Consider the following 16,254-nt stretch of genomic DNA (forward strand, 5'->3'; position numbering starts at 1 on the left):
GAGGGTGGCGTCCTACCTTGGCCTAGCGATGAGCCGCCCAGAGGGCGGCGATTCTGCTAGTGTATATATATATATATATATATATATATATATATATATATATATATATATATATATATATATATATATATATATATATATATATATATATATTGTGTTACTTGTAAGTAGAATTAATGCATATAATGGTAATGATGGTAAGAATAATAATAATAAAATAGATAATTGTAATACATTTCATAAATTAACAAATAATTTACTCATATGATTTGCACTGCACTTTTTATATAATAAAATTCGAGTCTTACACCTTGTGTTTCTCAATGAATATTCATTATTTTACTGCTAAACTACTCAGCCTTGTCTGACCTCTTCTTTGGATGTAGTTAGCAGTCATTTCAATACTAACAACCCAACTGGAGAGATGTCAAATAATATTTTTGGTCAGCACTAACACGCTGTCAATGCATTTTAGAATAATAATAAAACTATTTCATATTTTTTGTATTGTTTACAAAACAGAATGATGAGAATTACATGCAAAGTAATAACAATTCTAAACCAGTGTTATATGTTTGTCTGTGATACAAATCAAAGGTTCAAAAGCTGTGCATTGAGCCTAAACACTCTAAGGTCCACTCCCACGGTAAGTTATATTCAGGGCACCACACTGCAAGCGATATAGGACCTCTGGGTCCCTTTATGTTATACTGTCATACTCCAAGGCATACTTCTGGGTCCCTTTATATTATATTGTCATACTCTGTCATACTCCAAGGCATACTTCTGGGTCCCTTTATATTAAACTGTCATTCACTATGTGACAGGAAGGACCTCTAATGACTTCGGACCTTATGAGCTGGTCTCTCTCAACAAACCAAAACAACCGCAGGATTGTAGCCCTATTCACGGCAGTTGAAATCAACGAATTTAGCAGGACAAGGATCACGTGACTACCCCAACTTGTCACACCTTGAGCTCTACCTCCCCGCTGGTGTTTGGAACAAAATAAGAAAAAATGGCTGGTGTAACAGTCAGTCTCTACCAGAATTTTGACATTGCCCAGAGGTCAGATGTGCAGAGCCCTTACAGGAGTTGCTTATGAACTTGTGTTGTGGACCCGAGCAGCCAACCGAGTATTAACTGAGATCTCCAAAGAGCATTAAGAATTAGTATTGTGAATCATCATTTCTAGTCTGGTATCACCCTGATTATATGTTGGGTCTTACTCCTATGTTGTGTTGTGTTGTGTTTACTGTTGAGTTTTAGCCTCAATTCTATATGTCAGGTGTTGTTCCCATGTCCCTGACTTGCTTAATGTTAGTCACATTGAAGAGTTAAGATGAAAGAAGTAACATTTATAGCCATTCCTGGTTTATTTTTATTTTAGTAATGATAAATCCTTGTTCGTTAGAAGTTAAATTCATGAGAAGTCCTTGTTTGTTGTTAAGAGTTAAGTTAATAAACAGTTCTTATAGTTTGACTCCTTACTTGATTTGCCCCCTTGTGTTAAGATCATTTTACTTCTGTTCTTCTATGATAATTAACCTAACCTAAATCAGACGCCCAACTAAACTGGTTGGTTAATCCTTTATTTCATAAGTCTAATGCTCAACGGATACCATTTTCAGAGCAAGTCTACAGAACTTGTTTGCTTTTATATGGAAAGACTTGGGGCATTAATATTATTTTATATATAATAATATGTAAATCAATCCCTAGTTGAACCGAGCTTTAAAGTAACTTAATAAATGATTCCAGGCCATAAAATCTGCGTCAAACTACAAAGGATATTTCTAGGGCGGCCCTTCATGTTATACTATCAAACTCTGTGTCATACTACAAGGCATATTTCTGAGTCCATTCCTTGGCTTTACTGTTGTACACGTCTCGACTCTTCTCATACTCCCTGGCTATTTCCGGGCGTAGGGAGCTCTTGGGGTTAGGTTCAGTCATCAGAGCACAAATGGTCAACAACACTGCAAGTTGAAAAGTTCATGGTTTTAGAATATTGTAAACAACAGTCAATGAACAAAAATTACACAGGACGAAAATCACATCTGACATTAACTGTTTTATACTAAATCTCATTATCAATTGTCACTTTAAATCTTATCAGCTCCTGTTTAGTTAGGATAGACTAGGTTAGACCGTTCAAGTGTCCCTGTTCTGAGAGCAGGGGGAGGGGGGACTATCTTACCTTTAGACAGGGAAAGAGTTGGGCTCCAGCGACCTTTCCTTAATATGTCAAGACAGATGGTTCCCTTATCGTTGATGTTGGGGTGATAAATCTTAGTGATGAAACTGATCTGTGAGAGACAGAAACAGAGATATAAAGAGACTGACAGAAATGTAGACAGAGAAAGTTATAAAACTGATGGATAGACAAAGATGGGCGGACAGTTATAGCGATGGAGAGAGAGAGAGAGAGAGAGAGAGAGAGAGAGAGAGAGAGAGTTACATCGATAGAAAGGAGATATAATGAGAGATCGTTACACAGGTGGAGGGATATATATAGTTATATAGAGTGATGGAGAGATAATAGATGGTGAGATAGGAAATTACCGAAAGAGGCAATTTATAGAAAGATCGATATACAGACAGATGGAGATAGATGGATAGACGGACGGACAGACAGACAGACATATAGACAGATATATAGATGGAGTTGGAGACAAACTTTCGGAAAATGATAGATTAAATTCTATTACACAGAATGTCAATACAAATTAATAATTCTCTTGGGTTAGATTAGGTTAGGTTAGGTTAGGTTAGGTGGTCGTTTTGAGTTCACTGAATTAGCCAATTGAGAAGGATTAACCCCTTGAGTACAATAAATTGACCCCTTGAGTTCAATAAGTTGAACCCTAGAGTACAATGAACTTGCCCAATAAGAAATTTTATCATCTTGAGTACAATGAGTTAGCCACTTGAATATATTGCCTTAATCTGTTGAGTACAATGGCATTGTATGTAGGGGTTAATTCATCATACAATCATACTTGAAGATTGATCAGAGAGGCCGAACCCAAGTCAACTGTAGTAGTTCATAGGTAAAACATGTACACTGTAAAAGAAGTATCTTCTGTCAGATTACTGAACTCATTATGTACGAAAATGTTGAAACACATTGTTTATTATTTTGTGTGTGTGTGTGTGTGTGTGTGTGTGTGTCACCAGTATAATTTACATACTGTAAAATTTAGAGTAAGTAATTAATAACTTACAACCATGGATGTATAATAATGAACATTCATTATTCAATGACCTGTAGAGGGCAGACGTTGTTCATGGTGCTTGGCGTACCATTAAACATCCCGCGGATGTTTTGTCTAGTCCGCTTGTCGCATTATGATGCAACTCTCTCTCTTAGTAGTTGGTATTTCTTTAAACACTGAGTAGATTGCTCATATGTGGTAATTAGATACCTTGCTTTACACTTGCAATGCGTCAAGTATGTTAGATAGTTAGATAAGTAATATATAGATAATGACACCGCCAGTTAAGATTCATGGGTCAAAGGGATCATTTACCAGCCGGTTGTTTATAAGCGTAATGTAAACACCGCTGACTGTAGTTCTGTTTGACATTCCACGGAGGTGACTACTTCCTCCTTCGAGAACCTTCTTGAAGTTTGACTCATAGATCGCTCTGGTGGCAAGTACAGGAATTACTCTCTACGGGCGTGGGTTAGCCAAGCCCCTTAGTAGTCTTGAGCTGCACCCCTTAGAGTAAAGATCTACACCTGAACTACCTCATTACAAGCCTGCCTAACACAAGAGCTTGCCTCAGTAGGGTGTCATACGGAGGCGAATTTTTTTTTTTTGAGTTTGAAAAATCGGCCCATGGTATTAATGATGTAGTTCTATGTGCAGAATCATGTGATATCTTCAGATTTGAAAAGTTTTCATTTTTTGCTAGGTAAATTTTAACTTGAAATCTTATGAAAATTCAGTGTTCCCACCCTTTTACCAACACCACTAAATAGCTTATTTAAAGTAAAGTAAATGTATCAGGTTAATTTATTAGGATGAAAATGATCCAGAATAGTGAAGCGAATGATCTTGATACATTTATTAAATTTAATATTCCTTTAGAAAACAAAATCATCAAATACAAAAACCGGTTTTACTACTACGACCCGGTGTTGCTGCACACCATAGAGAACATGTCTTTCTTGCTTCTGTTTCTACTCATCACCTCCCTGCTGACCACCTGAGCTCGGATGTAGCCTTCCCTCCTCTCCTGGCTGTACACGTGACTGCTGGCCTCGCTCACTTGCTGTACACAACGCTCTATACTCTGGGTGTGCGAGGGCCAGGCAGGGACATGCATGGGGTTGTCCAGGAAAGCTCTGACTTGAACATTGGTGAGGCTGCAGGTAAGAGGGCTCACTGCCAGCCTGGATGTTATCAGATCTATGAGATCAGTGAGGGTCTTGGCACCTAGATTGACTTCAGGAGTCTTCCTGACCCTGAAGGAATCGTCACCAACTGATTCGTCATGCCCAGATCCTCATAAGTCTCATATCCAAGATCTTTTTGACTGCCACTCTCTCTCCTCCTCATCCTTACTGCAGAGCATTGTCTGCAGAACTGCCTCGGGATGAGCATACCAGGAAGATCTCTCTCACAGTCTGCTCCACAATCTGAACAACCTTCCTTGGCTGACTCCTCAGGAGCTCAAGCTGGAAGAGAACATGCCTCGACCTTCGGAGAACGATGACTTGACCTTGGTGTTGAACCAATTTGGCAAGTAGACACTCACGATGAATTGGACAATAAGTCTCAGGTTGTGAAGCTGGTTCCCTTTCAGTTTATGATGAGCGACCCAAATTCTGCAGAACCTGAGAGCCGTTGTGAGCCACCTAGAATGTGAGACTGGACCTATCTGCAGGTAAGCAAGTCTATCAGGCATGACCCCAGTTTTGATGGCACTGCAAATCATGTAACCATAGTACAGGTCAAGTGTCCTTCTAACTCAGTGGCAGAGTCCAGCATCTTGCCAAGAGGAGCCAGACCATCTGTTGTTTGAAAGAGTCTTGCCATCCAGCTCCTGGATCAGATGTCTGAGTGGCAACTCGTTGGTGTGGAGGTCACAAACAATCCAGACCAGCTTCCTCCCATTCTTCCGCTCTATCCACTGTATGAACCCCCCTTGCCACCCTGTGTTCGTGTTGGTGCTGTCCCCTCCAATGGCCTGCAGGGTCTGGTCTACGTTCCTCTCTCTGAGCCAGTTCACAATGTTATCTGCCACTATCTCAGCTGGTTTCCTGATGTCATCTTTCTCTGGAGTGAAATGCCACAAATACTTCCCTCCTGGTTCACTGCAGCAGGAGTAGTGTTCCTCCTTCACCATGGCAGGGTGTAACGACCACGGTCGTACACGTCAGTTAACGCCAAAATCAAATGATTCATATTACGCTCAATAGCCCACAAAACATGTACCTCTGCTTTTATTTTGAGTCCTCCATCTGAGGAGTCCGTTTTCTCGTCACTTCAAGACGCCTCAGTCCTCCGTTATCCCATTTTCTCTGACTTACTGAAACCAACCTCTCTATATAATGTATTTGAATGTGAGAGAGAACACCCTGGTTTAGAATCAGCTTAGATATGTCGGTTTACAGTTGAAACATTCAAAATCCATTATGAGTGGTGTTGAACGCTTCAACTGTCCTTATTGTTGGTAAGACGTGTCAAGTAAGTGAGTGTTGAGTCTGCCAGGACAAACGATACCCATCGGTTTCGTTTCCTAAGAATACCCATGAGTTTCTGATCGCTACTGAAGTTAGATCATTTTGTCGCCCCGACATCAGAGAATCTGATGTTTATAGTTTAATTAGTGTCAGTTATCTATTTAAGAAAGTCATTAATTTCCTGAACTATTCTGTCAACTGGTATAATCTCCAAGATCTAACGTCTCCCTGTGAATAGTTCCTTGTTCGCGGCAGGCCTGAGCTTGCAGAATTGTTGTTATCAACGTGTATATTCCACCTTTTCCTGGCAAGCTCAACCTCTGGTTAGATTATATGAATAGACATAGGAAATTACCCTGATCCGGAACACCGGAGTTCATAATTAAATATACGGTGATCCAACATGGTAGAGAAGGTATGTTGTTGGTAAGATTGACCTTTCTGACATGAATATGGAGGCCCAAGCCGCCCAGCGGGGGCACGTATATACCTCTACACGAGGGAGAATCACGCATTCGTGACTCTTCTTCCACGTCTACAGGTATGTTCACTTGTGTTCCACGCCGCCATATTAACTCAGTTTAACTTAGTCATTTTTGCGAATATCAGTGTTCATGTTTCAACATAGTACCTTCAGTGCCAATTAAGTCAAGTAAAGTAGAGCTCTAGCTATCGTCTGAACCGGTGCCAGACGTATGTTTTGTATAGTGAAGTTAAATATTCACGCATTCGTGACTCTTCTTCCACGTCTACAGACGCTGTTGTGGGGGGCAGCAACACTCCTGAGGTTCGGGAGCCGCCGATGGGCACGATGTCTCTCGAAAGACGTCTTTAAGGTGGCGAGATTAGAATCCCAGGGCGAGATTCCTTGGCAGACGCCACGGCCCACCGCCACGAGTCAACTTTTCCCGGGCCAGGCGCTCCAAGCTAGCGAGCGAGCCTGTAAACAACTCTGGCCCACTGACTCCGTCATATGATCATGGTCTACCCACTGTTCTTGGTTATATGTATGGAGCCGTATTAATATCCATGCTTGGGGATGACTAGCAGAAATATAGTCATCCCAGGTTAAGTATTGAACCCCTGAATGAGAGGTCAAGGTACCAGGTGGTTCCTTGTGAAGTGATAAGAATTATGGTATGTTACTAATTGTGGAATTGCCCAGTGTGTTATGTATTCATCTGTAGTACCCATGAAAGAATAACCTGAGAGTATGAGGTTCTAACCACGAATTGAGAAGGTAATTTGTTCCTTGTTAAAGTAAGACCTGCGGGTCCAGGGTTATTGACAGTGTGTGAGCATTGCTAAATCTTACTTGTCACAGAAATACTACAACAGTGTCCAATAAAGTAATGAATATTTGGAGGTGTTTAATGAGGTAATAAGTTCTTGAAGTGTTTGATGACTTAATAAGTTAATTTCGGTTCTGTTTAGCCTGAGTGAATCTAAGATGCATCTTCTCCACTCACTGTATTAATAAATATTGAGTTAGTAATCTGAGTATCACCACTCTACTCCTTCTAAACATTGGTTCCCAGAAAATAATACTTACTCACGTGCCTATACATCTACCACACTACCCAAAACCCTTCCATGAGTTCTGTTATATAATGAAAAGTCTGGGTGGTGGCAGCTACCCCTTGTAAGTATAAAAAGTGTTGTACAAAGAATAACATGGTTCCCCAGACTAACCCATGTATAAGAAAGACATAAACAAAGTATACTTCAGAAAGGAAAGAACATTGAAACTGAGAATACAATCTATATGAAAGGAAATGAAAAGAAAGAACCTTGACTTGGAAAACATAAGTAAAGAAGCATAAGAGTTACTTATATAAGAATATATGAGAATATAAGGTATACAGAGGTAAAGAACATATAAGAATATAAGTAAGAACATATAAGAATAAATATATATGTACAGAATGGAAGGAGAATAAGTATATTGAACAGGGTACTCATTGGAGGAATGCTACACAGAACAAATAAGTATATGAGTAAATAGAATACTACAGAAAACAGTAGCTGGATGGTAAATTATTGAAAAGAGAAAACTCGGCCCGTTACAAGGGAACAACTTGTCAGAATCTCCAACTTTCATGAACACTTTAGTGTCATCCCTTCTCCCATCAAAGAACAAACAATTGATTCCATTTTCTCTTATCCCCTTATCAAACTCCTCTTCTAGGTTACTGACAAGTTTCTCCTGAGCTCTCCTTACTTTGTTATGATCTATCACCAGGTGAACATCATCAGGTGTTATCAAACCACCGTCAATCCAGGCAGCTGTTGCTATCTCTGCAGTTTCTCTGAGACCAGTGTGGTGTCGCATGCTGGCCAGAGCTATGCTCGGGATATCTTTCCTATTTCGAATCTTATGCCTGGAAGGTTTGGGATCATTATTTTCTGGGTTAGGGACAAAGTCACCATTCTCCTGGTCAGCACTCGGATCAGCCATGGGGAAGTCATTAAACTCTGAATCAGCTTGACTCCAATCATCGGCCTTTTTTACCTCACCCTGGGCCTTCTCAAGTCTCTTTTCCTCGGCAACTCTTCTCCTCTTCTGTCTCTCTGTGGCAGCCTCCTGTCTCTTGGACTCCGGAATATCTTGGCTAGAAATCATGAGAGCCCCTATACTGCCAGTCTTCTCTCTCTGTGCTTTGACAAATGCCAGTTCGATCACAGGAATCTTCAGTTCACGCTTGCAAATACAGGAGATGTGGGCCTCGGATTTACAGTCACGATCGCATCCAAACTCAGGACAGAGAACAATTGGGCACTTGCAAGTAATTATGTCAAATAACTGGTCCAGTTGCTTGGCAAAGCTGTCCTTAACTGCAAGTTTTCCTCTCCCAAGAGAGATATCTCTTGCCTTTTCCCAACTGGCTAGCAGTCTCTCACTAATATTCTTCTGACTTGTTATGACTGGAGGCTTGAACTGAGCGTTAGCCAGAGTGTACTGTGCCAAGACAGCTTTGGTCATATCACTGGCAATGTCTTTGTTTGTGTAAGTTCTTTGGTTCTTTTCACTGATTTGCCTGATTAAAACACCGTATCTCAAAGCATCTCTCAATGTAGGCAACTCCGACTTCAGGAGCTCTCTCCCAGACCCAAGATAGTGACTGAGATGGCTGGATTTTTGGTTCCTCGTCCTGACACAAGCAGCCATCGCAAATATTATCAACTTATAAATGCATCAGAATCTGAAACAGAAAAAAATATGTTAGTTGGGTTGTTAAAGAATGAAGTCAGAAAGCAATGTTCACTATTTAATTGTAATGCACTAATGCAGCTGTACGTTAGATTTTCGATAAATTTCACGCTAAAATTTACCTAGCAAAAGGTTGCAAAATATTGAAACTGAAATTATTTTCTGTTTATATACACTAAAATCTCCCAAAAAAGTGATGGGCCATTAGTTTTAGCTGATCTTCCCTCCTATGACAGCGCGAAATACAACGAGAACTCTCAGTAATAGATCACGGGGCCAGTCTAATTAATTGTATAGTATTTAGACTTGTATATATCACACAGTACATATACACCAGTCTTGAGTCTGATTAACCACCTTTTGTGGAAGATGTGGACGTCCAAATGGACTATAATTATCGACAGTCTCAGGCATCTTACCGATATCAACGGGACTAAATAACTACAAGCAAATTACTTTTAAGTGGGACTGTATACTGACAAGTCTCACTCCTCACAGGCCTTACACGTATCAGGCCTACAAGTGTGTGTGTGTGTGTGTGTGTGTGTGTGTGTGTGTGTGTGAAGCAACGAAATAAATTCATCGTTGCCAAGAAGACTAAAAGGTATAATGGTGTCATACAAACTGTGCCATGCCATAATGTTTACGTTTCCTTCATTACTTAAAACATGAAACTGAGAGAGGAAAAATTGAGTATAGGTATTTAGTGTGTTTGGATAACATCCATGTAATAGTAGTAATAACCTTCTGAAGAGGTTGTGAGGTTTTTACAATGTGTAAGGGTTGATCTTTCCTCAAGAAGCAGGAACCAGCTAATGAGATCTCCTTTACCTTCAGTAGTAGCACTTGAGGTCTTACCTCAGGGGGTGTAAAGGGGTAGTCTTTGGGGAACTTCACAGAGAGGTGGAAGACGCCCCTCTGATATGGTGAGTTTTTAGGGCCAATGATGGTGGCCTCACAGTGGAAGGGGTCCCTGTCCTTGATCCCGGCGGAGCAGTTAGGCGGCGGGTTCTTGACCAGCTCCTGCAGGTCCTGGAGGATGATGATGTGTCAGTGACCTAACAGGAGAAAGTGCTATCTCTGTGTCATAAGAGACACTGTCATTATTTATATAAAAGAAAACCTATAATTGTTGTGTGTCTGATTACGAAGTTTTCACGTAAATAACAGTGAGGATCGATGTGAAATTTGGCCCCAAGACTTCCCTGCCTCTCAAGAATGACACACACACTTCTTTCGAACATTTACAAATAATACTGTATCTCTCTTTCACCTCCCGACCGTCCAAATACTCGACGTCATCAGTATTAAATTATTTAGAGAAAATATATTAAGAACTAACACCTACGGAGCAGTGCTTAAAAACCTTATGTAACTTACTCCACAATAACCTAACCTAAACCTAACCTAACCTAACTTAACCTACCCTAACATAACCTAACTTGACCTAACCTAAAATAACTTAATCTATCTCCAATATAAACTAAAATATCCCAACATAACAGAACTTAACCTATCATAACATAACCTAACTTATCTCATCCCATCATAATCTAAATTAACCTACCGCAGCATAACCTAACTTAATATACCTCCAACAAACCTAACTTAACCTATGATACCTATCCCAACATAACTTAACCTATATCCCAATGTAGCCTAACTTGTCCTATTGTTATTCAAGGTGTAATGTGCATAGTGAAATATTTAGGGGGCATGTTACCCTCAAGTAGTGTAAATAAGATATTTTGTGTAATTGTGTGTGAGCAGGGCTGGTACTTGATACATTAAAAAACAAATTTGTATGTATGTAGATATTTTTGTAGCTTAATAATGTGGGAATTGATGAATATTAGTATTAGGTTTGTAGTCCTCTGGAGTATGGAGTGATGTCAGTCATTGGCTGGCCTTAGAGGTGGAAGGACGTTTGAGTTTGTCAGTGGTGGATACCTTTTCAAATCTGGTTTAGTTGAGTATTATATTCAGTGCTGTTTTATAATTATTCATGGTGTGTAGAATGCAATTAATTATTGTGTTGTAAGGTGGTTTATTGTTTATACACGGTGCCAATAGTAGTTGTTTATTCAGGATCATGTTTATTCTTTATTCTCAATTTATCTTATGGAACCTACACACTTATTATTGTAACTTTTTTGTTATTAAATTTTATTTAAATCTTTTGTAATGGATGTAATGCCAAACCTTCACTCCTGAACTGTTGGGATAAAGAGAGAGGACTGTGATTGAACCTAGGACTAAGTTGTGCTGAGTTGCCAATTTCTTTTTTGTGCCATATGTGCCCTCATTAGTATATTAATCTTCAACGTAATTCAGGATGATAAGTTATGGCTTAACACTATACCAATATAGCCTAACTTATCCTATCTAAGGCTGGGTGTGGAACATTTTTACAATCACCAACCTTATTTATTCTAAGTAACGCCATCCTCACTACCACGATGAGTAGAATCTTTTCTTGTGTTACGTTACTGTTATTTGTGATCCCTGTCAGCGTCGGCCATGTAACGAACCTGTAATAGATATGAAACAAATGAGTACGGTAAGAGTAACGTGATGCTCTTAACACAAATATCGCACTAGTAATACGAATGACGTACCAGCAATACTTGTAACGCACCAGTTGTGTATCAATAGCACAAATAATGCACTAGTAACACAAATAATACCAGTCACACAAATAATACCAGTAAGACGCACCTGGCGCTGCTCTAGCAGCAGCCACGTCAATTATTATGTTGGCCCATACCAACTCCGTCCCCTGAACCCTCCTCCCCACAGGAATATTAACAAGTTCTCGCCAGAAGTTACTATTTTGGAAAGGAATGGAACCAGTGTTGAATAGTGGTGAACAGTGCTTAAGTCAGTGAAAAACAACTCAACAGTAACAACCAAGTGAGTGAGGTCCTGTGACAACAGACCTAGTGGTCTCCCCATGATGCTACGACACCACGTAGTGAATGAGTTGCTGCAGCATCGTGTGAGATTCCTCATAACACCATCTGTGAGGGAATTACTACACCAAGTGATGCCCCTCATAACACCATCTGTGAGGGAATTACTACGCCATGTGATGCCCCTCATACACCATCTGTGATGGAATTATTACACCACATCAGGCCCCTCATACACCATCTGTGAGGGATTTACTACACCACATCAGGCCCCTCATAACACCATCTGTGAGGGAATTACTACATCATCAGGCCCCTCATACACCATCTGTGAGGGAATTACTACACCACGTCAAGCCCCTCATAACACCACCTGTGAGGGAACTACTACTCCACTTGATGCCCCTCATAACGCCATCTGTGAGGGAGTTGCTACACTACGTGTCTGCTGTTCAACACCTCAGCTCACATGTATGTACCAAGTCATTTATGTCCAATGTATATTTTCAGCCTTCGGGCTGTAGAACTTTTTCAATAGACCGTTTATTATTATTATTATTATTATTATTATTACTATTATAACACAAATGAAGCACCAGTAATAAATAATACCAGTAACACAAATAACGAACCAGTAACACAAATTACGCACCAGTAACACAAATAACGAACCAGTAACACAAATTACGCACCACTAACACAAATAACGCATCATTAATACGAGTAACGCACCAGTAACACAAATATCACATCTTAACTCTAGTAATGTACCAATAGCACAAATAATGCACCAGTAACACAAATAAGGTACCAGTAACACAAATAATGCACCAGTAACACAAATAATGCACCAGTAACACAAATAACCCAAATAACAGACCAGTAACACAAATAACAGACCAGTAACACAAATAACGCACCAGTAACACAAATAACACACCAGTAACACAAATAAAGCACCAGTACCACAAAAGCACACCAGTAACACAAATAACACACCAGTAACACAAATAATGCACCAGTAACACAAATAACGCACCGGTAACATAAATAATGCACCAGTAACACAAATAACACACCAGTAACACAAATAACACACCAGTAACACAAATAACACACCAGTAACACAAATAAATCACCGGTAACACAAATAACGAACCGGTACCATAAATAAAGCACTAGTAACAATTTATATACCAGTAACGTAAGTAACGTACCAGTAACAAAAGTAACACACCAATAACACAAATAATGCACCAATAACACAAGTAACATACCAAGAACTCAACGAATACACCAGTAACCCACAAATAATGCACCAGTAACACACAAGTAACGCACCAGTAATACAAGTAACACAACAGTAACAAACAAGTAACGCACCATTAATGCAAGTAACACCAGTAACACACAAGTAACACACCAAGAACTCAACTAATACACCGGTAACCTACAAGTAATGCACCAGTAACACAAATAACGTACCATTTATGCAAGTATCTATCCAGTAACACAAGTAACGCACCAGTAATACAAGTAACACACCGGTAACACAAGAGTAACGCACCAGTAATAAAAGAAACACCAGTAACACACCAACAACTCAACTAAAAAGCCAATAACACACAAGTAACACACCAGTAGCACACAAATAACACACCAACAACTCAACTAAAACGCCAATAACACACAAGTAACACACCAGTAACACACAAGTAACACACCAACAACTCAACTAAAACGCCAATAACACACAAGTAACACACCAGTAGCACACACGTAACACACCAACGACTCAACTAATACACCAGTAACACACAAGTAACGCACCAGTAATACAAGTAACACAACAGTAACAAACAAGTAACGCATCATTAATACAAGAAACGCACCAGTAACACAAGTAACACACCAACGACTCAACTAATACACCAGTAACACACAAGTAACACACCAACGACTCAACTAACACAAGTAACACACCAACAACTCAACTAATACACCAGTAACACACAAGTAACACACTAACAACTCAACTAATACACCAGTAACACACAAGTAACACACCAACGACTCAACTAATACACCAGTAACATATAAGTAACACATCAACGACTCAACTAACACACAAGTAACACACCAACAACTCAACTAACACAAAAGTAACACACCAACGACTCAACCAACACACAAGTAACACACCAACAACTCAACTAATACACCAGTAACACACCAACAACTCAACTAATACACCAGTAACACACCAACAACTCAACTAATACACCAGTAACACACCAACAACTCGACTAATACACCAGTAACACACCAACAACTCAACTAATACACCAGTAACACACCAGTAACACACCAACAACTCGACTAATACACCAGTAACACACCAACAACTCGACTAATACACCAGTAACACACAAGTAACACACCAACAACTCAACTAATACACCAGTAACACAAGTAACGCCAACAACTCAGCTAATACACCACTAACACACAAGTAACACCAACAACTCAATTAATACACCAGTAACACACAAGTAACACACCAACAACTCGACTACTACACCAGTAACACACAAGTAACACACCAACAACTCAACTAATACACCAGTAACAAACATGTAACACACCGGCGATTCAACTAACACACCAGTAACACACAAGTAACATACCAACAACTCAACTAATACACCAGTAACAAACAAGTAACACACCGGCGACTCAACTAACACACCAGTAACACACAAGTAACATACCAACAACTCAACTAATACACCAGTAACACACAAGTAACACACCAACAACTCAACTAATACACCAGTAACACACACGTAGCACACCAACAACTCAACTAATACACCAGTAACACACAAGTAACACACCAACAACTCAACTAATACACCAGTAACACACAAGTAACACACCAACAACTCATCTAATACACCAGTAACAAACAAGTAACACACCAACAACTCAACTAATACACCAGTAACACAAGTAACACACCAACAACTCAACTAATACACCAGTAACACACAAGTAACGCCAACAACTCAACTAATACACCAGTAACACAAGTAACGCCAACAACTCAACTAATACACCAGTAACACAAGTAACACACCAACAACCAACTAATACACCAGTAACACAAGTAACACACCAACAACTCATCTAATACACCAGTAACACACAAGTAACATACCAACAACTCAACTAATACACCAGTAACACACAAGTAACACACCAACAACTCAACTAATACACCAGTAACACACAAGTAACACGCCAACAACTCAACTAATACACCAGTAACACAAGTAACGCCAACAACTCAACTAATACACCAGTAACACAAGTAACACACCAACAACTCAACTAATACACTAGTAACAAACAAGTAACACACCGGCGACTCAACTAATACACCAGTAACACACAAGTAACACACCAACTCAACTAATACACCAGTAACACATCTACAGGACAAGTAGAGAACCAGTAATGTATCAGTTACACATTAATGACTAACCAATAACATGTCAACTACTGTAAGATAATTACAATAGCATATAAACACATGTAAATAATGCACCAGAAACACAATTATCATTCACGAGTAACACAAACGGATACGCACCTTGGTTGGCCTCGAGAGTTGCTAACACCGTGTTGTGCTGCGCTGCTCTCTTACGGGACTCTTATCAACACCATCGATAAGACAAGATTTTTTTTTATCTTTGAACGATAAATTATTCTAGGAATTACTGATGATGCGTCTGGCATGAATTATGTTTGTGTGTCTGTTGGTAACGCTACTATTCATCGTCAATATAGCGTTGACGTATGTTCAGGTATAAAAGTGAATGAAAATCCTCAGAGACTTTTGGTCAGCTTGATGGTGATGTAGGTAAGGGTGATTGTGATTATAACATTAATTTTCTCAAGGTTTTCTTAACTTGCTAGTGTTTTTTGTTTTGTTATTATGACAAATATCAGAGTTCAAAATCTATAACTCAATCATATGGGACTCACAACTCACAAGCCACATAGCCAAGTCTCCAACGAATTTATAACAATGAGCACTCCAACCACTCGACCTTAGGATTAACTACGCCAACCTAACCTAACCTAACTCTCCAGGCAGCGTTGGGGTTTTAATCATCGGATGAAATAAGGTGATCCTTACAGTTGGCCGGACATCCCTCTTGGCCCGTCCTGATCTAGCATACAGTATTTATTAAGTATATGTGTGTTTTTCTCTTGTTATTATAAAATATTAGATAAGTTTTGTTTGAGAAAGAGGTAAGTTGTTAACCAGATCGTATTTTCTGTTGGACATGGCGCTGCTGGCCTCCGTGTTCTATTATTGTTATCAACTTATTTCCTAGACACTTTGTAATAACCATCCTGAAAAGCTT

The 16,254-nt window shown here is 39.5% G+C and overlaps 1 protein-coding gene across 1 annotated transcript; it reads right to left on the reverse strand.

Moving 5' to 3' along the window:
* Positions 1–496: 496 nt before the first annotated feature.
* On the reverse strand, positions 497–15,555 carry LOC121875182 (ubiquitin-conjugating enzyme E2 D3-like). Its single transcript, XM_042379629.1, has 5 exons — positions 15,474–15,555; positions 11,329–11,437; positions 9,765–9,938; positions 2,201–2,309; positions 497–1,979 (listed from the first exon to the last, which is right to left on the reverse strand). Exons 2-5 carry the CDS (start codon positions 11,350–11,352, stop codon positions 1,840–1,842), a joined length of 447 nt encoding a protein of 148 aa, XP_042235563.1. The 5' UTR covers positions 11,353–11,437; positions 15,474–15,555; the 3' UTR covers positions 497–1,839.
* Between the last annotated feature and the right edge of the window lie 699 nt (positions 15,556–16,254).

Source organism: Homarus americanus, unplaced genomic scaffold (genome assembly GCF_018991925.1).
Source record: "Homarus americanus isolate GMGI-L3 unplaced genomic scaffold, GMGI_Hamer_2.0 scaffold36970, whole genome shotgun sequence".
In the NCBI taxonomy this organism is placed as follows: domain Eukaryota; kingdom Metazoa; phylum Arthropoda; class Malacostraca; order Decapoda; family Nephropidae; genus Homarus; species Homarus americanus.